We start from the raw sequence: 26453 nt of genomic DNA on the forward strand, positions 1-26453 counted from the left end.
CGAGGCTGCGACGGATATTAACGGCTCGTATTCCACACAGTTGAAGAAGTGCTCAAAGGCATTGGGCTGCTTTGTACTGCACATAGAGAATGCCCTTGATAAGGCCTTTTCTCGCATGGCATGGCGCCCAGATAGGTATCTCTAGAGATTATGCTGCTTTTCCATGCTGGGTCCCAGCTACAGGGACAAGCGCAATTGAGGGTTCACCGATTCAAGAATGAAACTTTTGTTGATAGACCGAATCCAATAGGCCATAGAAGTCATTCGTTCGTCAGGGCTACATTGTGACATTGCACTAGTTCACAGCAAGTCACCGACTCCTATCATTTGCTTTTTTATTCAGCACAGGAACCATCAGGTTATTTGTCTCTTTTTGCAACCCAAAAACCAAGAAAGCGATTCTAGGGACAGGGTAAAGGTCTGTCCTAGTAGATGAGTTGCGGATAGCTAATCCGATTTTTGCTTAGGTTCTCTATTGTTCTAAGCGACAAGACCCCTCAGTTCTTGCCTGAGTCTCTAATTGTTCGTGTAATCACAAACTCTATGTACAATCTATACATTCTAACCTTCTAGGAAAACAGTCTTATTCTTTCCTCTCTCATTCCCAATCTCGTATCGACAGAAAAAAAGTGACCAACCCCAAGCTCAATCCGACGATGCACTAATAGTCCTCCGAGCCACCTGCACCTCCGGCGAAAGCCCCTTCAACACCCCCGCCAGCTCATCAGCTGCGCTTTCCAACGCTTCATCCGAGACCACCTCCCTCAAAGCATCAATGATGAACAACACCCGGGTGGTCTCATCCGTCAACGCCGTCCGCGGACCCTGCCGCCAATTCCACCGCCGACAGGTGATTCCCGTACTGTCGCACCAGATCGGCTCCCCCGGCGCCGCCAGCTCCGTCTGCGGCTCCCCGCCGGAAAAGGTCTGGAATGGCTCCGTGCCAGTCGCACGGATGAGGAATGGTGCCCCGTCGTACCTGTCGAGATCCTCGCCTCCGAAGGGTAGCTGGTGCTTGATGGAGATGGCGTTGTAGATGTCCGTCAGACGGTTGACCCGGGGCAGACCCGCCTCGACCCGCCGGGTCAGCGCTTCCAGACTGTTTCGGGTCTTCTGGGGTTTGGCGCCGAAGGCCTTGTAGGTGTCGCGCCAGGCGGCAATGTGCGGAAGCTCGGTTACGGGCTTGTTGGCTAAGAGTTCCTTGACATGTGTTTCGGCTTCTTGGAGGATGGTCTCGCTGGTTTGGTCGCTGGGGCCCTGGGGGATGTTCTCGACCACCATCAGGAGGGCGCGGTAGTCCGGCCGGAGCTGGAAGATGGCCGGGTCGACGCGCGCGGATTTGAGTAAGGTTTGGGCGGTGTGTATGGTGCTCATTGTGAGAAAGTGTCAAGATTGAGAAGACTTGAAAATATGTGTCCTCGGATGCAGAGAAGATTGAAGTGCAAAGGGGGGGCTTTGATGCCCTATAAATACTGAGATATATACAAAATAGTGGCGAAACGCCAAGACCGGGGGAAGAATCTTGGTCGCCCCACTACCCTTAACTTCTCTTTCGGGAAGGCCCCCGATTGCCCCCCAGCCTCGGGTCCGGTAAGATCTCCACGGTAGAGCCGGCCGCGGATGTCATCGGACAAAGCACTGCCGGCTTTTACTTCTCGGACCCAATCATCCTGGCAGCTCAAGTGAAATCTCAGCCTGCGCTATAAGCTCATGCGCTTTTACCACCCCTTGGTTGCCTTCCAATTCATACTTCCTCTGTGCTCCATTGGCCCCATCCAGCTCCGAGGTTGCAAAAACTCGCGCACGGGCCGGTTTCTCCGTCCGCACTTTTGCTGCTCCTCTTCTTCCTAGCTCTATAGAGCAGGTACAAGCCCATCAGCCCCAGAATTACAGCAGCAGTGCAGCCCACCCCGATCCCTGCTTTCAACCCCGTACTGAGACCACCCTTTGAACCCGGATCGGCCATTGCAACTGCCGTGCTGGATGCGATAGATACTACATCGGCAGAGGTAGGCGTGACCTGCATCGTCGAACTTTCGCCCATGCTTGTGACGACCATGGTGGGTGTGCTTATGGTGGCAGTGACCCGATCGAAGGTCGTACTCTCACTGGCAGTTTGATGGCTGCCCCAGGGTCAGCTTGAATGTTCCCGACAGATACATTTCATCGCCAAAGGTATAACGCAGGTACCATCCGTCGGCCATTATGAATGACCTTTGCAACGTGTAGGTGCCTGCAGTGATATTCACACCGTCAACAGTGTAGCATATCCCCTCCTCTAAGTGCGAAATCTGGAAGAACGCGATCTCCATAGGCTCCTTGATCGAGTCCGATGAGTTGTAGGTCCATGTTGTGGCGAGACCGTCGTAGACGCTGACGACGTCGCCTTTGTGGGGGTAGGTAACTTCAAATCCTAAATGGATCAAACAATTCGAGAGATCAGTCTCCGTTGTATGTGTAGTGGGTTGAGAATGATGAGTTATAAGGGGTAGGGTGGGTATGCTTGTCCCCAGTTGCTCGGAAGACGTCCGAGGCGAGGGCAAGCAGCAAGATCGAGCGCCACATTTCCATGACTGTCAGGCTCTGTCTGGAACACAATGTACGGGGCGGATTGTGAGGTTGAGGCTAAGGGAGGGGGCCCGTTGTTTAAGTTTCTGAGCTCCTAGGGTTTAGCAGGGAAGGTGCTGTGTTTACATGGAGCTAGAGATAGACTGGTGTAAAAGTCTAGGGATGTTCAATCATCGTCTGGTTTTTGAATTACTTCAGTTACATTAGCATTGTCTAGCCGTAGTTAGCATCTAGACAAATGGTAAGAAGGGGGTGGAGAACTGGTACTGAATGATGTTTAGCCATGAAACTCACTAAGAACACTTAGATTTCACCGGAAACTGAGCTAGCACGCCAATCGACTGCTCAATCGTTCCCTCACCTGGAGCTTCATTATAAAGCGTCGAAGGTGCAGTCATTGATCATTGTTCTCGAACAGCAATGCTGCGAGGCACTGCAGTGGGTTTTCTTGCTTTCACACCGGCACTGGAAGGTACTTGTAATGATATGCCACTCGATTTGAGCCGGAGGAAGGGCCCGGGGTGGCCAGGTTCAATGTAGTTCAGTCTCGTGCCTTGATGCCGGCGAGTCCGAGTGGCAACTCCAAGCAGCGACATCGACACTAATGAATCTTGACTATGCCCTCGGTACGTACCGAAGTGATCCAATGCAATGATGAGAAGTCGAGACATCACGGTTGATGCTCTTACGAATTTCCATCGTACATGAAGTACATCCTCTCCCAGAGCGAGAAATTCGGTTACTCAGAAAGTGCGAATCGACCATGGTCATCCCCAAATAGCGGCTGCATATAGCACAGCTCCGGGCACGATTGCAACTAAGGTCAATACTATCAAGACAAGGAGATCTTTCCTGAATCTTGTACTTATCAAAAGATATGTAAGAGCCAGTTATCGGATCATACATATTATCCATAGCTATACCCGCGGCGGATTGCTCTACAAGATACTAAACCTCTAACAGAGGACGCAACAAGCGTCGACTATCAGTTTGATAACAAGACTATCGACACCTAGCTTTAGATATAGACAGAAATGCGACCTCTATTGCCCCACATGACTAAGGCCAATGCTTGACAATTTCAAGAAGCGGTAGGTCATTATTGTCGCCCTGGCTGAGAATATTTAACTTTCAAAAGAAACTCTTTGAAATTTCAAAGTCTGGAAGAAAGAAGTCCTATTGATTGCAGCCCCCTGAGCATAGACTAAGGGCGAGGAGGTATCGCGATCATGAGGGTTGGTCGGATTTCAAGCCCGATCTTGAGTCCCCAAGTGGCATGCAAGGGATGACTCCTTGCACCCTTACACGTTTGGCACAACATTCCTCAATCTCTGTGGTGACAGCATCGCAATCTTTTGAGGTGGAATCGTAGCTTTTGAGAACTCTCTTTTCAAAATAACGGTCTCCCCTAGCTGAGGAGGCAAATTAACATGATGGCGCGCTCAAAAAGCCCCGAAGCGGAGGAGATTCCTCTAGACACGAGAAACGACACTGACAGTGAGGTGAACCTACAAGCTGCGGATATCGAAGACACAGTGCTCACCGGCTATAAGCTGGCGGCCGTAATAGCCGGGCTTTGTTGCTGTGTTTTGTGTATATCACTTGTCCGTCAACACCCAGTCTCCCAACACTTGTATGGGGCACCCAAACTGATGACAAAGCCGGCCATTAGGACAATACCATAGTCGCGACAGCAATTCCCAAAATCGCCGAGCACTTTCATGCATTCAATGATGCTGGCTGGTACGCGAGTGCATACCTCCTCCCCACCAGCGCCGTCACCCTCGTCTACGGCCGGATCTATACATTTTTCCCCATCAAGTGGGTGTATCTGACCGCGCTATTTCTATTCGAACTTGGATCTCTCATTTCCGGCGTCGCCCCGTCTTCGACCTGTCTCATTGTTGGACGAGCTATCTCCGGACTCGGAGGCGGTGGCCTTTTCTCCGGCTCGCTAATCATCATCTCTCAATGTGTACCGCGACACCGTCGCCCAATTTTCTCTGGGTTCATCATGGGTACCTACGGGATTGGAAGTGTTATCGCGCCTCCGTAAGTCAACAGCGCTGTCTGACTATGTGAAACCATTAGAAGCTTACCGCCTTGTTTCCAGTCTCGGTGGAGCATTCACCGATCACCTCACATGGCGGTGGTGTTTCTACATCAATCTTCCCCTGGGTGCGGTCACCGCGCTGGCAATCCTCTTCACTTTCCAAGGTACCCAACCACTGATCCAGGCGACCTGGCAAGAGAAGCTGCGGAGATTGGATCCGCTGGGAATTCTCACCTTTCTGCCTGCCATTATCTGCCTGCTGCTAGCCCTCCAATGGGGGGGCACAACGTACCCCTGGGGAAGCGGCCGCATCATCGGCCTATTCATTACCTTCGGAGTTCTTTTCCTATGCTTCATCGCCATCCAACTTTACGCGGGCGAAAAAGCGATACTCCCGCCCCGACTCCTCCGCGGACGCAGCATCTGGGGCTCGGCCCTATTCAGTTTCTGCCTGAACAGCGCGATCTTCATCTTCGTGTACTACGTAAGCACCAATCACGCCGCATCAATATACCCCAGCTAACCTCAAACTACCGCATCCCAGCTCCCAATATGGTTCCAGTCCGTCAAAGGAGCCTCAGCCACCGAGTCAGGCGTGATGAATCTTCCGCTGACCCTCTCCAACGCCCTACTGGCCATGGGCTCCGGCCTCTTGGTCACCGCCGTGCGATACTACTACAGCCCCGTGATGCTCCTGAGCGCCGGCTTGACCTGTATCAGCGCGGGGCTGCTGACGACGCTGCGCCTGGACTCTCCTGCCGCCGCGTGGGCCGGCTACCAGGTCTTCTTCGGCCTGGCGGCGGGGCTGGGCATCCAGCTGCCCGTATTCGTGGTCCAGACCACCCTTCCAACGACGGATATTCCCACCGCCACCGCGCTCATGGCCTTTGTGCAGGTGTTTGGCGGCGCGGTGTTCGTCTTCGTTGGCCAGAATGTCTTTCAGAATCAGCTTGTCGCGGCGCTGCTACACGCGGACTTGCCGGCGGAGTTGGATGTGCAGGCGGTTCTGGGGGCTGGGCCGGCTGGGCTGCGGGCGATTGCCTCTGGAGATACGCTGGTGACATTGCTGGGGGTGTATAATCTTGCAGTGGTCCGGACGTTCTATGTCGCTGTTGGATTGGCGGTGGCTTCAGTGCTGGGGGCGGCGGTTGTGGAGTGGCGGCCGATTAGCAAGGAGAGGCGGACAGCATGTACGAATCATAGTGTTCTATAACTCAACTACAGATACCACCAGCGATGTTTTTGGTAGAAGCCTGCTCGGAACGAAGGGAGCCGAATTCGCTTCAATCTACAGTATGGAATCGGATGGAGCAAAAATCAATGTGTCAGTCAAAAAACACCACGTTGATAGCAGACAGGTCAGGTAATAGTAAAGAGAACGCTTGTAACCAGCAGCACCAGCAAGGCCAATGTTGCCCCACCCATTGCTCCATCCACATCATACGCGAATCTTCCAATGCCACTTATAATCCAAACACGCCCATCGAGCTGTCAAGAAAAGGAACATCGCTAACACAAGGACGCATCCCAGCCAGACGATCACGATGCGAGATCCGACTTTCTCCAGCATTTCTCCGCCGACGGGTATGGAGATCAACACGCTAGTAGCTTGGTCAGATTCCCTGTCTTTGGATCGGCTGCGACATGAGTGAAGACTTACGCAAAGCTCACCAGTGCATAGCAGGTCCCGAAGCGCATCCCAATCTCCTTTGCCGGCGACACTTGCCGGATGCACACCGGTGCGAGGCTGAGGAAGGATCCGGAGCTGAGGTCGTACAGCGCGCTGAAGAAGTACAGCGCTGTCATCGAGTGACTGAACGGGTATAGAATGATGAAAATGGCCAGGATGCCGGACGACACCAGGACTAAGAGGGTGTTCAGCCGGCCGTACATGTCGCCCACGCGGCCGGCGAGAAGACGCCCGATGACCGAGCAGCTTGTTCCAAAAGTTAGGGTGAGTACCGGGGGTACACGTCGATGAGTACGGTTGAGGGGAGGCTGGCTTACATATTGAGGACGACGAGCAGATTGACACTTGTATTCACGCTGAATCCCAGCGCCACAACGTAGGTCGGGAAGAGGCCGAGCAGGGCGAAAGTTTCGAGTTCGAGGACTAGTTGATGAGTGAGCCAAGCATAACACACGGCAGATAAGAAACGAAAAAGGACTTACACCAGATCCCCACCGTTAGCAGCGAGAACCTCGAGTCCTTGAAGCACCTCGCATCGATGGCCGTTTTCAGCTTGTCCCCCTTGGGCAACCGCGCCTTCACCAAAAAGGACCCCATCCCGCAGGCCGCCAGAATCACAAAGGCGAGAATCCGCATCCCCCAACGGAATCCGAACCTTGCGAAGGATGCTTTCAAGAGGAAGGGGAAGACGACGCCTCCGAGACCTGCACCTACCAGCGCCGTCCCCATCGCCATCCCGATGCGCTCCTGGAACCAGTGCGGCACACAGGCCAGCGCGACCGTACTCACCAGCGCGCTCCCGATCCCCGCCATGATGCCAAAACTAAGGATGAACTGCCAGTACTGGGTACACTCCGCGGTGAGGAACAGGGCGACGACGTAGATGGTGGACCCGGCGATGACCAGGGCCTTGGGCCCGTAGGTGTCGAACAGCGGTCCAACAAAGACGCCCCCGGCAAGCATCATAAACATGTACAGGCCCGGTACCCAGCCCACGGTGCTGCTGGTGTAGCTGGCGAGCTGGTGGGTTTCGAGGTGGGATTGCAGCACACCCACCGAGTTCATGAGGCCGTAGGAGGCGAGCACAAGAAGAGAGGACCCCAACACCACGAGCCATGATCTGAGGCCGCCGTCGGGAAAGTGCTCGTTGGTGTCGGGGTGGCGCATCAAGCTAGTTCTGGAAGTATTCACAAGCTGGAGCTCGAATTCGGTGCCATTGGTATTTCGTGAGACAACAGCATTCTCAAGGTCGGTCACGTCGACGCCCGAGCGAGAGCAGATGGGTTCTTGAGGGGTCGGTGCTAGCTCCATGGGCATTTTTGGGTGAGCTCTTACGGTTAAGAGAAGCTTTTCTTTGTGTTGAGAAGCCTCTTTCCCATTGATCAGACACCTAATGAGATAAATATTCTGTTGTTCAGGCATTACGCGGGGTTCAAACTTTTATAGACTCTTTTTTTGCGGGGCTCCACTTCTTGCAATCCCGAGATCCCGATGCAGGATTAGTGGTCCTACCCAAACCATCGGATGGCCCTCCGATTGGCAAATATCGCCGCATCAATCAATTTATCAACATGCTTATCCATGTGAGTCATGGTAGATAAATTGCACATTCCTCAAGCGAATTTCCTCAGCGGGTAGCGCGTCCTTTAGTAATGCATCCCATACTACGCCATATCCTTCCCCCTCCATTCATAGATAAAGAATTTGACAATAGTAACATAATAAACTGTACAGTACATACATTTCAAGCAATAGCAAGTCCCCCAGCCCCAGCCCACGAATGCCCTAACAGCAACAACACCCATCATCATCCTTGTTATTATTACTATCCCCGCAGCATCCCCCACAGCAACCATCACAACATCCATCACAGCACCCACCGCATCCCCCACAACAATCATCGTTATCATCGCTCTTCTCCATCCTTGGCGCCTCTGGCGCTTGGTACCCGGCATACTGGGTGGTCGTCGCAACATCGTCTCCGGGGTACGTCATATCATTATTGTCCACATATCCGCGGTTGTCATCATTGTCGCGGTTGTCATCATCGCCAGACCAGTAATCCCCATCGTCTCGGACATATCGCCCGGAACTCCGATCGTCGGGGTAGTTCTCCCGTAGCTCGATCGTTTCGTTGTTTTGGGTCCATTCGTTGTAGATCACCGCGCCTCCGAGACCGGCTGCTGCTCCTGCTGCTGCGCCGGCTATGATTGGGGCTCTGCTGTGCGGGTGGCTGGTGTGCGTGGTATGGGTGGTGTGGGGGTGGTGTTGGAGGGGTGGTGCGGGGTGGTGAGCGGTAGGGTGGTGAGCGGCGGGGTGGTGCTGTGGAGCGTGGTGAGGCTGGTGAGCCACCGAATGAGGGTGCGCTGCTGCATGTGGATGCGCTGCTGCGCGTGGGTGTGCTGGGTGTGGGTGTGCTGGGTGTGGGTGTGCTGCCGGATGCTGGCGTGCGCTTGCGGCGTGGTGAGCCGGTGGATGGCCATGAGCAGTCCGCAGGCCGCGAGACTGGGCATGTTGGTGCTGGCCCTGCTTGGTATGCGCAGGTGCGGGGCGGGTCGTGCGGCCCATGGCTCCGAGAGATGGCTGTGTCAGAGAAATAAGGAGATAAGGATTTGTCGCTGCGTTGGATGCGCAGTGTGTTTTGTTCAATTCTCAGGTGATGGGCTGCACCTCAACTTGGGGGGGGGGGGGTTAGGGTTACCAGTGGTGTGCTCCGAGCGGACACTGCGTTGACCTTGGGGTCTTGATCCGTATATAACACCTCACCCCCTCTCTGCTCCTTCCCGGGGCCTTCTCTTCACCCTGGCTGAGGCTTATGAATCGTATCGCGGAGATTACGATACATTAATTGGCCTCTTAATACAAATATTGAACGCTGCCATTGCCACATCCGACGAAGTACGAACAAGAATCTCCGCCCCCATCTTGTCAAGATGGAGAAGTAGTGGCCATCGATGCAACCTCCAACAGCGGACACGAGACAAGCAACCCTGCTCGGCACAAACATGGGGTTGCAGGGTCGATTTCTGAGGTGCGGCTGAGAGACGGCCCAGTAGCTTGTGAAGTCTAAGCTCGTATCTGCATGGGCAACGGGAAGGATAGACTCTCACCTCGGATAGCAAACGCCACAAGCGCCCATCCAGGGCCAAAGCACCAACGCACGTAGGGCTTTTCTGGTGGCGATGCGTCTAGACTGATGCCAGGGACGGGATGATGGTCTGCATCTGACCATGCCAAGGCAGTTTGTAAGGCATCCGTGCAGATTGGTTAAGCAAAATTTGGAGGGGGGTGGGACGAGGTTGGATGCTTCGACGGGCGGATGCTTGATAATGGGAAGGCGCGGTATTCCGCACTGCGATGGAGGGATTGGAAATCAAGAATTGGACAGTTGGGCCAACTCGTAGCACCCTCATATCAATAAGTATAATGCAGCCGCGATCGAAGCAAACATGGAACTTCGACAGGGTTGATCTACAATTACAGTCCCTGGTGCGAATAAGTGTGCTGGTCTGTTGACATGATGGACAGAACGAGTCATGGTGGATATGAACTTTAGATCTGGGTCTGGAACAAACCCGCCAAGAAAAGCGATGTTTTCTTCCGCTGGCGGACATTTTCTTCAGGCGCTCAAGGGAGGGGGCAGAAAAACAAAGCCAAAAAAGAAAGTGGCGCTGCCCGGAATCGAACCGGGGCTGGCACGGCCACAACGTGACGTCATACCACTAGACCACAGCACCTGTTGTTGTGGTATTGGCAGCAGACTATTGATCTATGTGTAAAACTACGTATACCTCCAAATTGTGGCTTTTCGGTCTTGCCATCCAGGACAATATTGTCTATTCTTACAACACCGGAGAGAGTATTGGGCAAATACTATATTACTCCGCACATAGAAATATTCCAATAGTTTTCTCTTGGACTGAAAACTTAAGTTGGCCTTGGTTTCCTGCATTGCGTCTTCACAGACACCTCCCTGCGGCGCCCACTTCCGGTGGGATATATTTCCTTCAGCCTCCATGTCGAGGATTGGACACTGCCCCGTATAGCATGCGACATCACGGTTGCACTGACGCTTAACCACCACCGGAAACCCAATAGCATATCACGACCTCAACCCCAAAACACCAGCTCTGCTGTTGTTCCATAACATGGCCTTGAGCAGCATTTCATACTCGATCGCAAATCATGGTCACGTGACCAAAGCAGATGCCCATGGGCTCTCGGTGAACGAGACTGTGCTCAGTGGGATAGTCTATTAATCTCGGCATAGACAGCTCAAAGCTATACCGCTAACAACCATGAAACACTTCCCTGCCTGGTTGTAGCAGTGTATGTCATCATACCACACCCCGCGAAGACACCCATTCCCATAATGCCACAACCAGACAGAACACCAAATAACACACTGGGATGAGCCCATGCCACCAATACCACAAATACGCGAACCACACGACTGGAAGCCATACAACACAAGGGCTATCTGTAAAGGGCGTCGGACCCAACGTAATCGCGAGCGACAGTAAGATAACCTCTACCAATCCCGCCACAGGGAGAAGCAGAAACCCCAGGACTTGCCCGAAGCCGTAGCCGAAGCCAGGCCCGTCAAGAACTCCCACCACTGATTCCATGAAGACCGCCTCAACCAGTATTACAATGCAAGTAAAGCTGCAGTAGAGAACTGCGATGCATAGGGTTGAGTGGTGCGACTGCCAGATATCGTCTTGGAAGTAGAGGCGATTGGGGCGCGGGGGTGAATCTGGGTTTGAAGGCGTAGGTACTGGGGTCGAGGTTTGGACGGGCAGAAGCTGCAGGCTAAGATACTCCTGGCTGGTGCAACCTGCGAAGGGATGGCAGTGTGCTTGGTGTCTGTCGAGCACAGTCAGTTTGAGTCTCTGTATGATCAATGAAAATTAGGTCTGCGAGGGTATGTGCTAATACCTCTCGCAAGAAGCTTTTGGAAAGATTGGATGATTGTGAGCACAGGCCCTGCAATGAGCACCACAGCAATGACCTGACCAAATGTCCAATCATCCTCCCCACCACTCGAAAAGCCTACAGGGCACTCTGTTGCCCAGATACCGAAAAAGAGACGGAATACTCCCCAGACGAAAGCGACGAGCAACCAGATTATCTATCTCTTGTCAGTGTTCATTGGAAAGGCATTGCGGACAAGGGACCTAGACCTCCGCCAACATAGAGGTGAACCCTTCGTTGAGAAGATGAGCGGTCAGGACTAACGCTAATGTTGGAAGGTAGAACAGGGTGGACTTGAGTCGCTTGGGCGAATTCGCTGCATCAGACCAGTCATGCAAGCACTTCAAGCCGGCATGTACCCAGAGCTTGAGTCCAAATCTAAATCTTCCCAGCCAATTCACTGAGAGCGATAGCGAAAGTCGGACAGACCGAGAGACGAACGAGAAGGCGATGAGGAGCACCGCAAGGATCATCCGATATGAAGCCCTCCGTTGCTTCGGGCCTGGCTGAAAGGTAGCACGTGGCAGCGTCGTCGATCGCGGGGGGAAACCCGTCACTTACAGCATGGCTGTCGCACACTAAATCCTTATCAGAGGGATTAGGAGGCAAGGATATTCGACCATTGGTTATCCAGTAATAGGTACCAGTAAGCCCGAGGCCGATCAATAGGAACAGGCACAGTGCGCCTACGCAAAGGCCATCAGGTAATACAGCACAAGAATGACTGCCGCGAGCGCGGCAGTGATGAGGTAGCCTAGGACGACCTTGGAGCAAGTAAGCAAGGCGTTGGCTCTTCTTCTGGGAGGGTAGATTTACACCAGTTCCTGTGATGTCAGAATTCGCACCTAGCCCTGGCTTGGGCCCTTTACAGTCGCCATTCCAGGAACTGCCAATTTTTGGCCAGAAAAATGATAATAGGGATGGATTACGCTCACGCAGGCTTTAGACCATCTGGATTGTGCTGAATGAAAGACAATCCGACCATGCGATCAAGGATGATTCAGAAGAAGGCCTAGCTTTAGAGTAACTTGAAGGTTGATTAGGCAGCACTCTTCATATGGGGATCACCAGAATCTTCAGCTCAGTGGGGGGAAGAGGGCTGCTCACCTTGGCTTCGCACAGGCCGCCCGAGCAGCGCTGCAGCTGATAGGGTTGGCGCGGCCACGGCGGTTATTTCATCGGCATGCCCGACTGGTTGTCGCCAGTTGCCTTTGTTTGCTGAAGTCCGTGGGATTAAAAGCAAACATATACCTGACGTTACTCAACTATTGATCCTCCAAAAGCCTGAACATATCATGTACATCAGAGTCGTTTTACTGCTTGACATATCTACCACTGTACAATAGTGCTTTCTAGGTTGTACTTTCTGCTCAATAGTGTGTCTAGTTCTGACAGTGGCGCCAGCCATATCTATAGTTTAATGTTGTAATCGGGCGAGTTCGGTCACCGACAAGATTGAAAACCATCGAAAAACACGAATTTCACAAACTCGTGTCTTCATCGAGCGAGGCTCTGCTTTGAATGGCATGGTTGGACGACAGGAAACAGCCACCATAAGGATAGGTAGCCAAGACCGCATTGGTGGGGTGGGTATTCATTTGGCGTGGACAATACAGCCACAGCTGCAGCCGCAAGCCACCCTCAACAATATCTCAAGCTAACAAACGACACCAAGGCGAAACATCCTGTTCAAATCTCTCAGCGGATTCATCGTACCAGTCATGTTTGAGTAAGTGATGGGAATTTATGGTTCGGTCCAAAGTGGTTGATTACGGTGAGCTACTCGTGTCAATTTGCGATAACCCTAAGTCTGCCAATGATTTCCCCCGGTATTGATGATGCGGCTGAATCTAGGGTCCGATGAACCAGCTTCCATTCAACATTTCTATCCTCGCTCGTGTTTGGTGTCGACCAAAAGCTGCGCCATCAGCTTGGCTGTCATAACGTTGGTTTGAACTGTCTCTTGGCGCTGACATGAAAAAACCTCATTCTTAGCTAAATCACGGAGCTCACCATGTCGCATAGTCATCGAGAATCAACGGAGGCTAGTCTATATAAAGTCTATTCACTTTCCGTCATTGAACGGAAAAAAAAACCTGTAGAGCGACCTCAATACCAAGAACGACTTTACCTATCGATATAACTACCAGAACATAAAGATTAACGTCTTCCAACATGACCGACTGGCTCAACAATCTCTACGTGTGTCTACTTGTACCCTCCTGGGCAGACCTAGCTAATTCCGTCAGCCCGTCTACGGTGACCACGAAAACGAGAAACCCAGCAACGCCATCCCCGTCGTCGACGACAATAACGGCGACATTAACGCGGGCTTCGGCGGAAAGTAAGCCCCTCACCCCCCCAATACTCCAGTTTCTTAGGTGTGTGTGCGGTGGCTAACCGTCTTAGGTACGTCTGGCTAGTGGCCAACTACATCCAGGACCCGCAGAACTGCCTTCACAACATCAAGATAATGGTCTCGGACACGGAGAAGCCAGGCCAGATGGACCTGGCCAAAGGGGCCGGGGGACAATACCGCTACCTGGAGACCTCGACCGTGGCCGCGGAGGGCTTCGGGATTTCGAACCTGAAGCTCCTGCGAAGCACGGATGAGGTGAGCAGCACCGATCTTCGAGGGCGGGGATATCGCGGATGGACGACGGATATCAATGCAGGTCGGGGAGGGGAATATTTGTATCTGGTCTGGAGGAATGGTTGAGTACTGGTAATGGTATAGTGCTTCTAGGGCTCCGGCATAGGAATTACCATTTTTGACTTTGATTATTTGATCCCTTCAATCGTGAGTCTTGGTCATACGTTCATCTTTAAGCCGGACAGACAATTGAGTTGAACTTTGTGCTTTAGAACGGAGGTGGCTGTAGGAAGCTGGCAGATTGAGACTGAGGAAGAAGTAAAGAAATCTTCAAAGAAAATGAACAGCTCTGGCCAGAGCTAGAAAAACTGGAAATGGATTTTCTTCACATTTTGGCATTGCTATGACCAGTCCGTGGTAGGTTTGATGAGGGATGCATTTTTGGTATGGAGGTGAATGGCTCACATGTGGATTGTGCGCGGGATTAATTTGTCCCAGAAGTCTGATCCTCAATCAAGGGTAGAGATGACTGCCTTGGATCCAAGCAGTTGGAGGCATAGAGGCATAGAGGCATAGAGCCATAGGGGCATAGGAATCGGTTCAATCCCTGAAATGTGAAGCTGAGAGTGTCGGAAGGGGGCGGCAGAAACCAGGGTCGGCTCCACCCTCGGCCCGAGCTTTTGTCTTCTTTCTTTCTTTCTCCACTTTTTTCCCTTTCTTGCTTCCTGCTTTCCCCTTCTCTCCGTCTCCATCTCCTCCCCATTCCATGAACACATCATTCTTGTGGACTTGCAACAGAGAATCAATCCGCCACACTCATTGATCATGACATAGTGCTTAGGATATTCATCACAATCCCACAAGTCTCTCCTCGTCTGTCCAGTTCGAACACCCCAAAATAGCATCAGCCGCTAGTGAGGCTCGCCGTTGTTTGAGGATCCCGGATTCCCAGCAACCCCAAGTTTCGATCGTCTCATCATGAAACCCCCACCGTTCGCGCTCTGGGCCCAAGAACTCCCAAGAATTGGCTCGGATCAATTTTTTTCCCTTCACTGCTGCCCCCCCAATTGCTCAAATGCATGTGATGTGGGTGAAAAACACCTGTTCGACCCAAACAATTGACCAATCCACTAGTGCTTCGTACAATCACGAAGATCCACATTGGTCTTCGGCGGGACTGTGAAGTCCCTCACGGACACACCGCCCCCGAGAAGCCCTCCAGGAGTCCAGGAGTCCAGGTAGGGAAGAATCCCGAAGCTATCGAAGTTTCGACCAAGCATCGACCCTCTTTCGCAGCCGGCTTTAAGGTTTAGCTCAGGAGGCTCTCCGGTCGATCCACCCGGGCAGGATTCCCTTCCAGCAAACTCGGGATGCGATAGGACTGCTCCCTCAGCCTAGTCGGAAAGAAAAAACTCTGTGCTAAGCACGCCCGATGACTTTGGCTCCGAACACCCTCGAGGGATAGGGACTATCATCCCTACTCCATAGTCTAGCCAAACATGTTCTTCGGATGGAGTTTCTTCCCGAATCTACACACTAAGAATAGCCACTTGCCCAGGGTCGGCCATTAACCCCGACCTTCTCCATCACCCGCGTCTCGGGCTGCTCCAGTAACCATTGTTTGGATTTTCGCTTTCGGTACAGCGAGTGTTCTATCCACGGTTTGCTCTCTCATATCCGGGAAAGCTTCAGGCACAACTCATTTTGGCTTTAGTCAAGCTGGTGTCACTACCCTCGGCACTGTCAATCGCAATCAAGACAAACATGAGCCAACGGCAGAGACCACAACCTACTTTCAGGGCAACTGTTCGAATGATTGATGGCCTGTAGTTGCTCTTCATGTTGCGCACACGGACCATCTCGCGAGACCCATCCAGAACCAAAGCAGAACCTGGATCTCTAGCGCGTTTCAATGCGACGAATTTGGAGTCTCCCCAGCCGGTCCCCTCGCTTTTTGCTACTGTGATGGTCCATTCCCCATCGCACGATGTGCTTGTGCGACCGCTCGGCCTCAGGTCACCATCACGCAAGAGGAGTCCAGGCTACACATGGACCACATCGTGATCCCAACGGACCCCGGTCTAGTCCACCCCTGTCTGAGAACCACGGTCGAGGGTTCCCTCTAAGCCAAGATGATCAGGCACCTTACCTAGAGGGTGCTTTCCGACTGGCAAGGATAGGCTTTCTGCCGTGTTCTGGGCAAGAGAGTGAGATCCTCTTCGGGACGATCACAGACCCTCAAACACGAAGGGTTTCATGGCCGCTTCTCCAAATAGATCATCCCGAACCTCATCCGGCTGCGAAGGCTTGAGAAATTCAAGATAAAAGGCGTCTTCATCCTCGCGTTTCTGTTCTTTTTTCCATCATCATCCTTCAACCACTTCTCTCTTTCTCTTTCTTTCCTCTCTCCTAAACCTCAAAAAAACATTGCTCTGGTAGCATTTCCTTCGTTCTCACACGATTATCTAGCTATAATCGTCTTCCCTACTCTCCTCGCTTCTTTCTTTCTCACTCTTGTCCACTTGTTTCAATTTGGTAAGTATACCGCCTCTTTTGCTCTGCGATCAGTGACTGACACCAGCAGAAATCACGATGCGTGTTTCCAAGGTTTCCGCCGCGACTGTGCTCGCTTCGACCGTCTCCGTCAATGCGATCCCCATTCCCTGTCTCCTTCCCTTCCTGAGCGGCGCTGGTAGCCTCTTCGGAAGCTCGGGTCTGGGTGCCAGCTTGGGCGGCAGCGGCAGTGCTGATTTGGGCGCCAGCCTGGGTGCTGGTGCCAGCGGCAGCGGCAGCGGAAGTGCCGGTCTGGGTGCTGGGCTCGGAGGCAACGCGGCTGCCAGCCTTGGTGCGAACGCTGGTCTGGGCGCTGGTCTGGGCGCTGGCCTGAGCGGTCTCTTCGGCGGCAGTGGTAGCGGTAGTGCTAGTGCCACCGGTAGCGGCAGCGCTGATCTGGGGGCCGGAGCTGATCTGGGTGCCAACGCCGGTCTTGGTGCTGGCGCCAGCCTTGGTGCTGGTGCTGGCCTCGGCGCCGGTGCCGCTGCTACTCCTTCTGCTGGTCTGGGTGCTGGTGCTGGGCTCGGTGCTAACGCTGGACTCGGTGCTAGTGCTGGGCTCGGTGCTAGCGCTGGTCTGGGTGCTGGTGCCGATCTGGGTGCTGGTGCCTCCGGTGGTGCTTCTGGTGGTGCTTCCGGCGGTGCTTCCGGCAGCGCCGGTCTGGGTGCTGGAGCTGATCTTGGCGCGAGCGCCGGTCTGGGCGCAGGTGCTAGCCTCGGTGCTGGCGCTGGTCTCGGTGCCGGTGCCGCTGCTACTCCCTCTGCTGGCCTGGGTGCCGGTGCTGGCCTCAGTGGTAGCGCTGGTCTCAGCGGTAGTGCTGGTCTCGGTGGCAGCGCCGGCCTCGGCGCCGGTGCTGGTCTCGGTGGCTCTGGTGGTGTTTCTGGCAGCGGCAGCGGCAGCGCTGGTGCCACTCCCACTGGTGATGTTGGTGTTTCCCCTGTTGCAACTGGAGCTGCTGGTGGTAGCGGTGATGTTTCTGGTGGTGCCTCTGGCGATCTCTCTGGCAGCGGCGGTGCCTCGGGCGGTGCCTCCGGCGATGTTTCTGGCAGCGGCAGCGGCAGCGGTGACGTTTCCGGTGGTGCTTCCGGTGGTGCCTCCGGCGATCTCTCTGGCAGCGGCGGTGTCTCTGGCGGTGCCTCTGGCGGTGTCTCCGGCGGTGCTTCTGGTGATCTCTCTGGCAGCGGCGGTGTCTCTGGCGGTGCCTCTGGCGGTGTCTCCGGCGGTGCTTCTGGTGATCTCTCTGGCAGCGGCGGTGTCTCTGGCGGTGCCTCTGGCGGTGCTTCCGGCGGTGCTACCCCTACTGTTGTCGCTGGCCCCAGCGGTACTACTGTCTCGTTCGGCACTACCACCAGCGTTTCCCTTCCCGGCGGTGGTCTCACGGCTGGTGTCTCGGGCAGCGGCAGCGTCAGCGGCAGCGGCAGCGGTGATGCTGGCGTAGGTGCTGATACCGGAGCTGACACTGGTGCGGGTGCTGACACCGGGGCAGGCGCAGGTGGTGATGCAGGACTCGACGCGGGAGCTGGCGGCGACGCCAGCGCTGATGCTAACGCCAGCGCTACTGCCGATGCTTCGGCTGATGGAGATGCTGATGCCAATGCTGATGCTGACGCCACCGCTACTGGTGGCGGTTCTGCCACTGCTAACGCTAATGCGGAGGCTTCTGGCTCGGGACACGCCAGTGCTAACGCCTCTGCCAACGCCTCGGCCAGTGCTTGAGGTGAGCTTTTCTTTTTTCTTCGCATTATGGTCTAAGACTAACTTGGCAACAGTTAATTCCACACCTGTCGATGCAACAAACAACAACTACTACTCCACTCAGGATCACCGACCATGATCGTGATCCCTCTTTGGCATGAAACTCACTCCCTTTTGAAGTGTTTTGGAGGATGATGAATCAGGAAATTTTTGCTTATAGTCATTCGTTTATAATTGTGTTTCGATCATGAGACTGTCTAATACCGACATGTTATTTTAGCTAGGAAAAGCTGCTCTAATCTCTTGCTCCAGCAATGCACCACAGCTTGGAATTGTCATTCTTATATTGTTTGTTCTTTTAATTCCAGTACAAACCCCCCGAATCACCGACTGGCCCCACTGATCACAGATCCTTCCCGCAGCAAACCCCCGATTGGGGGAATTGAACAATTGGTGCTGCACGCTTAGTGCTTATGGCCGGCACATCCTTGACCCAAAGGTGAAGTCGAGACTAATGCAAGAGACGAATCATCTGTGCTGGTCTTGTTACTAAGACTGTAGTTCGAAGCAGCTGCATCCCCACCACACCAGCGGCTCCCTCCTGAGCCTCCCTCCACTTGTCGCACCACCTTGCCTGGCCCTTTCAGCATCATATAAGCTCCACAAGTTCCCCGGTCACTCAATTTACCTCCAATTTCTTTAAACATCATACACATAACCACCCAGAATGCCACCTCCAAATCTCCGACCGTGCAAAGTCCTCATCGCCGGGGGCGGCATCAGCGGGCTCACCCTGGCGCTGTCGCTAGAGAAGCACGGCATCGACTACCTGCTTCTCGAGGCATACCCGAACCTGGCCCCGCGACGCGGCGGCGGCATCGCCGTGATGCCGAACGGCGCGCGCATTCTGGACCAACTAGGCTGTTACGAGGACCTCTACCGGCGAGCAGGGGACAGTGCGGCGTCTCGGCTGTATCTCCGCGGGCCCGACGGCCAAGTCCTGGCCACCGTCGATCACATCGACACGGGCTTGATAGAGAGGTAGTCTTCCCACCTCGGGACTTTTTCAACTCAGTAAAATCCCAAACCTGCTCGAGAAACCATCTAACATGAACCCTTGAACAGACACGGCTACCCATTCATCTGGGCCGACCGCCACCACCTCCTGCGCACGCTCCACGACCACATCGCCGACAAATCCAGACTCCTCCCGAATAAACGCATCACCAGCGTGCACCATTCTCCCGGGGGTGTCGAAGTCACCGCCGCCGACGGCAGCACGTACCGAGGCGACATCCTCGTCGGCGCGGACGGAACCCACTCTACCGTACGGCGGGCGATCGTCGCGCGGGCCACCGAGTTAGGTCTGGGGAAGGAGTACTCCGAAGAAGAGCGTATGCTTTCCCCCCCATATCCTTACCCTGCATTACCCCTAAAAGCTCAGTAATAATTCTTGGGTGAAGAAATCCCCTCCACCTACGACTGCATCTTCGGCCTCTCGCCTTACCACCCAGGTCTCTCGCAGCAAGAAGAAGAGAGCACCCTCCAATTCATCCTGGGCGACCACCAGTCCTACATCGTGGGCACCTCCGGCCCCGCCAACCGCACCTGGTGGTTCCTCGCCATGAATCGGGGAGCCATCCACCACGGGGCGGAGATTCCGAAGTACGATGCGGCGGATAAGGAGCGCGTGCTCCGCGCGCATGCAAACGATCAGATTACCCCGACTGTTACGTTAGCGGATCTACTGGATGCCGGCCCGGTGGAGACGGTCTACACGCCCCTGCGGGAGTGGGTGTACTCGCGATGGCATCTAGGGAGGATGGGGGTGGTCGGGGATGCGGCACATAAGGTGAGCTTTCTTTTTTTGTTGTCCCCTCGGTTGAAAGGTGTGTGGTGAATGGAGTTGAAGTGGGCTAACGAAGATACTGTTGGGGATGGAGGGTTAGATGACGACGGTGCTCGCACAAGGCGGTAATCAAGCTATTGAGAGCGCTGCTGCGATGACGAATAGCCTGGTGAAAGTGCTGGCAAATGGGAAATCTGGAAGAATGACGGACGGCGAGATTGAGGCAATGTTCGAGGAGGTGCAGGTAGGACGTGCCCCGAGAGCCACAGAGATGATGGAGGCGTCCGGCAAGAAGCAGCGGGCGGATGCGATGGAGACGCTGGAGCTGAAGCATTTCTCGATGCATGTGTTTCCGAAAATCATGGCGGAGGGGGCGTTTCGGCGGTGGAAGGAGTATTTGGTCGGGGCGGTGTCGTTGCGTGGGTTGCCGGTCCCGTATCGGAGGAGGGTGGTGCCGTTTGATGACGAGGTGGAGCGTGGGACCGAGGGGCTGGGGAGATTGGTGGCTAAGTTGTAGAGGTGAACTGGATGGGTCTAGATCTTGGGCTGGGCTGTTGTGGTGGTCCGATGGGTTGTCTTCGATGAGATGGAGATAATGGCGGGGGATAGGGCTGGGGGCATCAGGTGATCCTCCTCATCATGAAGAAGGAACTCTCGAGGATTGACGATATGTCTAGACTCTCGATACTCAGTGCTTGGAATGGTTCCTGATCCACATTGACTTTCATTAAACCTAAAGCTTATTCCGGGTCATGACGTCATGGATTTCTAACCCCGTTTGCTTGCAAATCTTCTTTGTACTCACTTAACATACTTTCTCTCACCTCATCTCACCTCGTTCCATATGGAGATGTAGCACCACCACCCAAACCAATGAGCACCCCGCTATTCGTGGCCGAGGAAGTGCTGTGCACCTACCCCATCAGCACAGTGTACGACTCGTGCCCACGCTACCTGTTCTATGCTCTCCTGCTAGCCACCTGTGTGACCCGGTGGACGGGGTGGCTCTCCGACGTCTTCCTAGGAGCCGCGGCGACCTACGCGGGAACCGCGGCTCTGGAGGCCTTCATCCTGGTCTCAAGCCCAGCGCAAGATGCCCCTGCAAACCCAGTAACCCTTCCTTACATCTCACCCAACGACACAGCCCTCCTAGCCAGCCTGACCCCATCCTTCCCCGCCCTGATCACCAACACCACAACCCTCCCCATCACCCCGGCCACCATCGACCTGGACGCCGACGCCGTCCTCGCCATTGTAGTAACCGCCTACCTGATCTTCCTGCCCCTGCAAACCTGGTCCCGGGCGTTCATGCACTCCCGCGCGCGCTTCATCCTCTTCTCCCTCTGGCACATCCTCATGCTGGCGGGCACGATCAGCGCCCTGATCTACTGGCCGCGCGTGCGCAACACGCCCACGCAGTACGCCTTCTGCGCGCCGGACTACTTCCCGCCGGAGGACACCGTCTCCAGCGACGGGTGGCAGGCGTGGCAGTGGCGGACGCCGTCGTGGAACAGCAGCGTGTGGGCGATCTTCAGCAACACAACGCTCTTCAACTCGCTGCCGACGGTGTGCTACTACCCGTGCTTCAACACGACGCAGCCGCTGCGCCAGCAGTCCGCGCTCGAGGCCTCCGTCGCCGACAGCGCGGCCGACCACACCGCGCGCTCCGCCTTCTGGTCGCGCATCCTCTACTCCGAGCGCTACATCTACAGCCTCATCGGTCTGACCCTGGTCGTCAACGTCGTCCTCCTCCTGTTTCGGTGTCTGCCGTACCGCTCGCGCATCCCCTCGTCGCGGGTGCGCACCATCTGGCGCGAGCGCAAGACCATCGCGCAGGGTTTCCGCGCGGACTGGTTCGCGGTGGGGCATCCGGCTTCGTTCATACATCCCAAACACCTTACCACCCCCGCTTCGGGGGATCACGTCTCTACCAGTGAGGCACGCGAGAACCGAGGAAGTGACAGCATCCTCGAGAAAACGCGCGCCACCCTCTCGACCGCCACCACGACCCCGCACACCATCACCTGCCTCCTGCACCTGCACACGCTCGGCTCCCTGGTGCGGCTGTTGCTGGACCTGTGCATCCTCTTCGCCGTCGTGTTCAGCATCGTCATCAGCCCGCTGACCGTGCTGGCCTTCGTCGCCTGGATCGAGTATTACATCCACGAGGACGGGCCGGCCCAGGAGACGCCCAAGCAGGTCGGGCAGTGGGCGCCCCTGGCGTCCATCGGGTTTCTGGTGGTGTCGGCGGGCATCCTCAAGTTAAAGGTGTGGGTTGCGCCGCGGCGGGAGATCGAGTGGGAGATCGAGCAGGTTCGGGGACGGCTGAAGCGGTTGGAGGGGATGATTGTTTAGGGTTTGGCGTTCTTTTACTCGTGAATTGAGGCAAACAGGGGCTTTTGTCGTGCAGAAGCTAATTAATGAGTGAGGTGGAGCGCATGCTCCAGCGCTAGCCTTACCTGTATCATACTATCATCTCTCTCTACCAAAGAAGGAGTCAGTAGGATAACCCTAACCACCACCCGCAATCTCCCCCTCCAACCGATCCGCCAAATCCATCAGTTCCCGGGGTTCCATCCCCAGCCCGATCGTCGAGTGGATCGCCAGATACTCCCATTCCCAGTCTGTGGTTGGATCGTGCACGTCCAACCCACCATCGTCACCACCACTACCTCCCGCCTCTGCAACGCCAGGTTCATGGACCTGCTGCCCCCCCTGCCGCTCCATCCCCCCAGGCGAAACCTCAGCACCACCAGCAACAGGCGTGATCGGCCCCATCATCACGCGCAGATTCTCCAGCTCCGCGCGCCGCATCGGCGCCGCCAGGTTCCCCCGGGCGACGATCTTCTCGAGCACACAGTCGATGTGCTCGGTCCAGGGGGGTTCGGCGGGGATCAGGGCCGGCGCGATGGCCTGGATGACGTAGAGGATGAAGGCGGAGGCGAAGGCGTCTTCGATCTTGAAGGGGAGGAAGGATTCTTTCTCACTCGTATTAGTATGAGCCCCTGGTGTGAGGGTGGCTTGGGTTGAGGGGTTGGGGGATACCGATTAGATCCTCGTCCGCGAGCGTGCGGAGAGTCTGCAAGACCGTCAACGCGGACTCGACGCAGCACTGGAGCAGCGAGGAGACGGTGGCGGAGAGGCTGATGGCGGCGCGGGATGGGGCCCGCTCGATGTGCGTGTGCAGCGCGCACATGACTAGGGGTCGGGTGGTGAGGACGATGCTCTTGCATTATTGGTCAGTGGCCCGTTGAAAATGTTCATTTGGGAAAGTAGGATTCGTTGGGTGGAAAGATAGGGAATGTACATGGTGATACCCCAGGACCAACCGCGTCGCTGTCCGCGACGCCCGGCTCAACGCCGCGGGGAACTCGGCGTTCAGGAACCCGGTGAGATCCTGCGAGAGCTCGGCCAGGTTCCGGAGGATGGCCTGCGTGTCTTTGATCAGTGTGCCGGTGGAGTCGGGGCCCACGCCGTAGACCGCTAGAGGTTTCATTGGTCAGGTAACGGAGAGGAATGAAGAGGGTTAGGAGTGAATGTACTCGTTAGAATCCTCGCATTTAGTCTGGCGAGGCGCACGTGGAAGGTGATCGTCTTCTCGTCCACCGAGCCATCGCTGTACAGCCGCACGGTGATGTCCTCGTCGCGGATGGAGCTGGGCGCCCGATCAGGGCGGCGAACTCCCGATCCAGTATGTAGACGATCCAGAAAATGGTCCGGCAGCGGTGCGAGAATTCCGCCCCGTCCAGCTCCTCCGGCACGTGGCGGTGGATGCCTTCGATGATGCAGAAGCGGAGGGCGAAGCCGATCTACATCTTATCAATTGGGTGCGCCGCGTGTAGGCTACCAGGTGAAAGGGAGGAAACACACGTGCTGAAATGCGGCGACGCGCATATCGATCGACTGGAAGTACAACGCCGCGAGCGTTAAGGTGCGGATGCACTGCAGCGGATCGGGATACATCCCCGACAAGTCCGGCATCAGGGACATCGCGCGCGCGGCGTACTGATACCCCGATGGCGGCGCATTCGGCGGGTGATTCTGTGCCAGGAAGGCTTTTCCAAAAGCGAGGAGCAGAAGATACTGTGCGTACCACAGACGCATCGATACAACTTTCGTGGCGGGATCGGTGTAAAAGTCATGCAGGTGGCGGAGGAAGGAGGGGCTGTCGATGATGAAGAACAGTGTCCCCAGGTAGTACTTGACGGTGTGGAAGAGATACAGCCCGTAGTCGATCGGGGGCAGGTGGCATACTTCCGGAGTGTCATCCATCGGCAGAGATCGCCATTTCAGAGCAAAAGCTGAGGCGTCGACGTTCCATGGGTCTGGGGGACAGTTGGCGTCGGGGACATGCTTGCCTAGCAGAGCGAGCACGCGGCGGCAGAAGGACCAGGAGGAGGTGGGGCCCATGTACCCTATCCTGTGTTAATGCTACTTGCTCCAATAGTGTGAGGGCAGCTCACAGAATCGTCCGTCCGGGGACTGTGCAAATGAGTATTCTACTAGAGGATTTTTCGAAAATGTCGACCGCTGTCCGTCTCTATCTGGTTGAGAATCATGCTCTGATGGGGCTGCCGGCTGTGTCAGTACGAAGTGTTCAGGAGGGAAGAGACGACCTACGGTTGGTCTCGACATGTGACTGAAAACCTGAATATCCCTCTTGTTGCTCCAGAATCGATGGATGCGAGAAGACAAATGAGTCTCCGTCTTCGGTCGAGTTGCGTACATCAGTGTACCGCACAGCTGCAGCCGCACTATGGCGACGCTCGAGATCACGGAGGTAGCTGCATTCGCACCATCAGCCACCGACTAATAGGTACAATCATAGCTGTCAGGTCACCTCTCTGGCACTGAGACCCTTGCCTCCTCCACTGCATAGTGGCATGGTTTCTTGGTCCGGGCACAACGCGCACAGGGATTTGTGCCGGAGCACTTAACCTTCATGGAACGACATCGTACGCAGCTGAATTAAGTTAGTTCATATCTTTGACGGATACACCAGCTAGACTCACGCCTTCTGACATTTCTTGTAGACCCTTGATTGCTCTGAACTGCGAAGAGACATGTCGATACCCGCGTATCGGAGGGTGGTTCCGATAAGTTGATGCGCGGAGAGAAAAGTCGGACTGAGGCCGGAGCCTGAAGCCGAGCTGGGATCGCTGACTAATACATTGAGGCGATCGCTGGTTTCGACTTCATAAAAAAGATCGACACCAAGAATATCTACGTATGACATGAGGCTAGAAGATGAACAATAGAGCTGTACGCCAATTTGATATCTGCTTATCTTTGGAATACCAAGTGCACTGAAGCGCTTATCATACGAGACCCCCGATTTCGGAGCGGCCACCCGAAACCCCGCCGGAGATTCCACCAACATTCGCAATTCTGCCACTTCCCTCGATGATTCATTCACCCAACCATCCGACACACAACACACCAATACACACAAAGACAACATGGCTCCTCAATCAACACTAGCAATCATCGGATGCGGTACGAGACGGCCCCTCACCCCAGCCCATGCACCAAATAAAACTAACCCTGTTGAACAACCAGGAAACATGGGTTCCGCGATCCTAAGCGGGATCCTCGACGCCACGCGCGCCGACCCAACTACCAGCCCGTTCGGGCGCATTATCGCCTGCACCAAGAGCGAGCAGTCGGCCAGCCGACTGCGCGAGCAGCACGCCCAGGACCGCGCGCGGGTGGAGGTCCGCGCCGACGCGAACCTGGCCACCGTGCGCGAGGCCGACTACGTCATGCTCGGGTGCAAGCCGTACCTGGTCGAGGCGGTCATCGCGGCCGACGGAATGGCCGACGCCCTGGCGGAGAAGTTTATCATCAGCGTGATCGCGGGCAAGACCCCGGCCGTGCTGGCGGGGTATATCACCGAGTATGCCAGTGCCGAGGTCAAGGCGTCTGCGCGGCCGTCCGTGGCGCGGGCGATTCCCAACGTGGCGGCCAGTGTGCGCGAGTCGATGACCGTCGTGGAATTACCGGCGGAGTGTACGGCGGCGAATCGCGAGGTGGTGGAATGGATGTTCGCGCAGCTGGGGCAGGTGAGAGTGGTCGCGCCGGAATTGTTTGACCTGGGGTCGATGCTGGTCGCTGCGCTGGCCCCGTTGTCTGTCGCAGTGGACGGGATCCTGGATGGCTGCGTGGCGGAGGGGATGCGGCGGGCGGAGGCCTCGGAGATGACGGCGCAGTGTCTGCTGGGGCTGGCGCAGTTGCTTAAGGGTGGGGTCCATCCGGCGGTGCTGCGCGAGAGCATCTCCTCGCCCCGGGGTTGCACGATTCAAAGCCTGTTGACGGTGGAGAAGGCTGGGGTGCGCAGTGCGTTCGCGGAGGCGATTATCAACGGGACGCGGCATTTGCATGACCTACAGAAGAAGCAATAGAAACGACCTAGATAGATCGGATTCAATAGACATAATACAAATATCATTACCGCAAATTCAAAGCTACAATCCTCCCT

General features: G+C 55.2%; 11 protein-coding genes and 1 non-coding gene across 12 annotated transcripts; 6 read left to right on the forward strand and 6 right to left on the reverse strand.

Moving 5' to 3' along the window:
• Positions 1 to 486: 486 nt before the first annotated feature.
• ASPACDRAFT_120155 (B3/B4 domain-containing protein) lies at positions 487 to 1461 on the reverse strand. Its single transcript, XM_020196322.1, has one exon. It carries the CDS (start codon positions 1372 to 1374, stop codon positions 646 to 648), a length of 729 nt encoding a protein of 242 aa, XP_020055399.1. The 5' UTR covers positions 1375 to 1461; the 3' UTR covers positions 487 to 645.
• On the reverse strand, positions 1427 to 3239 carry ASPACDRAFT_1856646 (uncharacterized protein; the record flags this gene model as incomplete). The annotated part of the gene is made up of 3 exons (XM_020197492.1): positions 1427 to 2123; positions 2191 to 2413; positions 3203 to 3239. 3 exons carry the CDS (start codon positions 3237 to 3239, stop codon positions 1745 to 1747), a joined length of 639 nt encoding a protein of 212 aa, XP_020055400.1. The 3' UTR covers positions 1427 to 1744.
• Positions 3240 to 4001: 762 nt separating this feature from the next.
• On the forward strand, positions 4002 to 5834 carry ASPACDRAFT_29519 (MDR family MFS transporter; the record flags this gene model as incomplete). The annotated part of the gene is made up of 4 exons (XM_020199647.1): positions 4002 to 4172; positions 4241 to 4620; positions 4682 to 5105; positions 5166 to 5834. 4 exons carry the CDS (start codon positions 4002 to 4004, stop codon positions 5832 to 5834), a joined length of 1644 nt encoding a protein of 547 aa, XP_020055401.1.
• A 443-nt stretch (positions 5835 to 6277) lies between these two features.
• On the reverse strand, positions 6278 to 7622 carry ASPACDRAFT_29820 (uncharacterized protein; the record flags this gene model as incomplete). The annotated part of the gene is made up of 3 exons (XM_020199666.1): positions 6278 to 6557; positions 6629 to 6734; positions 6794 to 7622. 3 exons carry the CDS (start codon positions 7620 to 7622, stop codon positions 6278 to 6280), a joined length of 1215 nt encoding a protein of 404 aa, XP_020055402.1.
• Positions 7623 to 7975: 353 nt separating this feature from the next.
• ASPACDRAFT_60882 (uncharacterized protein) lies at positions 7976 to 8824 on the reverse strand (the record flags this gene model as incomplete). Its single annotated transcript, XM_020203601.1, has 3 exons — positions 7976 to 8037; positions 8192 to 8544; positions 8664 to 8824. 3 exons carry the CDS (start codon positions 8822 to 8824, stop codon positions 7976 to 7978), a joined length of 576 nt encoding a protein of 191 aa, XP_020055403.1.
• Positions 8825 to 9977: 1153 nt separating this feature from the next.
• On the reverse strand, positions 9978 to 10048 carry ASPACDRAFT_t180. The gene has a single exon. It is a non-coding gene; the product is annotated as a tRNA-His (tRNA).
• A 3323-nt stretch (positions 10049 to 13371) lies between these two features.
• Positions 13372 to 14235, forward strand: ASPACDRAFT_120160 (uncharacterized protein). The gene is made up of 3 exons (XM_020196323.1): positions 13372 to 13629; positions 13695 to 13988; positions 14052 to 14235. The coding sequence occupies exons 2-3, from the start codon at positions 13759 to 13761 to the stop codon at positions 14134 to 14136; spliced, it is 315 nt and encodes a 104-aa protein (XP_020055404.1). The 5' UTR covers positions 13372 to 13629; positions 13695 to 13758; the 3' UTR covers positions 14137 to 14235.
• A 2235-nt stretch (positions 14236 to 16470) lies between these two features.
• On the forward strand, positions 16471 to 18147 carry ASPACDRAFT_60884 (uncharacterized protein; the record flags this gene model as incomplete). The annotated part of the gene is made up of 1 exon (XM_020203602.1): positions 16471 to 18147. One exon carries the CDS (start codon positions 16471 to 16473, stop codon positions 18145 to 18147), a length of 1677 nt encoding a protein of 558 aa, XP_020055405.1.
• Positions 18148 to 18714: 567 nt separating this feature from the next.
• On the forward strand, positions 18715 to 20800 carry ASPACDRAFT_120162 (FAD-dependent oxidoreductase). Its single transcript, XM_020196324.1, has 4 exons — positions 18715 to 19167; positions 19252 to 19520; positions 19590 to 19978; positions 20076 to 20800. Exons 1-4 carry the CDS (start codon positions 18854 to 18856, stop codon positions 20490 to 20492), a joined length of 1389 nt encoding a protein of 462 aa, XP_020055406.1. The 5' UTR covers positions 18715 to 18853; the 3' UTR covers positions 20493 to 20800.
• A 48-nt stretch (positions 20801 to 20848) lies between these two features.
• Positions 20849 to 22330, forward strand: ASPACDRAFT_30207 (uncharacterized protein; the record flags this gene model as incomplete). Its single annotated transcript, XM_020199708.1, has 2 exons — positions 20849 to 21828; positions 21940 to 22330. 2 exons carry the CDS (start codon positions 20849 to 20851, stop codon positions 22328 to 22330), a joined length of 1371 nt encoding a protein of 456 aa, XP_020055407.1.
• A 156-nt stretch (positions 22331 to 22486) lies between these two features.
• Positions 22487 to 25040, reverse strand: ASPACDRAFT_52566 (Zn(II)2Cys6 transcription factor; the record flags this gene model as incomplete). The annotated part of the gene is made up of 9 exons (XM_020202634.1): positions 22487 to 22953; positions 23021 to 23144; positions 23283 to 23458; positions 23518 to 23614; positions 23677 to 23784; positions 23846 to 24390; positions 24439 to 24553; positions 24827 to 24938; positions 24988 to 25040. The coding sequence occupies 9 exons, from the start codon at positions 25038 to 25040 to the stop codon at positions 22487 to 22489; spliced, it is 1797 nt and encodes a 598-aa protein (XP_020055408.1).
• Positions 25041 to 25534: 494 nt separating this feature from the next.
• On the forward strand, positions 25535 to 26400 carry ASPACDRAFT_79013 (pyrroline-5-carboxylate reductase). Its single transcript, XM_020205309.1, has one exon. It carries the CDS (start codon positions 25540 to 25542, stop codon positions 26374 to 26376), a length of 837 nt encoding a protein of 278 aa, XP_020055409.1. The 5' UTR covers positions 25535 to 25539; the 3' UTR covers positions 26377 to 26400.
• Positions 26401 to 26453: the final 53 nt, after the last annotated feature.

Source organism: Aspergillus aculeatus, assembly GCF_001890905.1.
Source record: "Aspergillus aculeatus ATCC 16872 unplaced genomic scaffold ASPACscaffold_9, whole genome shotgun sequence".
Taxonomy (NCBI): domain Eukaryota; kingdom Fungi; phylum Ascomycota; class Eurotiomycetes; order Eurotiales; family Aspergillaceae; genus Aspergillus; species Aspergillus aculeatus.

Coding starts and splice junctions, on each gene's coding strand:
- ASPACDRAFT_120155 (XM_020196322.1), bottom strand. CDS start 1,374: ATGAGCACCATACACACCGCCCAAACCTTACTCAAATCCGCGCGCGTC.
- ASPACDRAFT_120160 (XM_020196323.1), top strand. CDS start 13,759: ATGGTCTCGGACACGGAGAAGCCAGGCCAGATGGACCTGGCCAAAGGG. Junction 13,989..14,051: donor GGGGAATATTTGTATCTGGT/CTGGAGGAATGG, acceptor CATAGGAATTAC/CATTTTTGACTTTGATTATT.
- ASPACDRAFT_120162 (XM_020196324.1), top strand. CDS start 18,854: ATGCCACCTCCAAATCTCCGACCGTGCAAAGTCCTCATCGCCGGGGGC. Junction 19,521..19,589: donor GGAGTACTCCGAAGAAGAGC/GTATGCTTTCCC, acceptor TCTTGGGTGAAG/AAATCCCCTCCACCTACGAC. Junction 19,979..20,075: donor TCGGGGATGCGGCACATAAG/GTGAGCTTTCTT, acceptor ATGGAGGGTTAG/ATGACGACGGTGCTCGCACA.
- ASPACDRAFT_79013 (XM_020205309.1), top strand. CDS start 25,540: ATGGGTTCCGCGATCCTAAGCGGGATCCTCGACGCCACGCGCGCCGAC.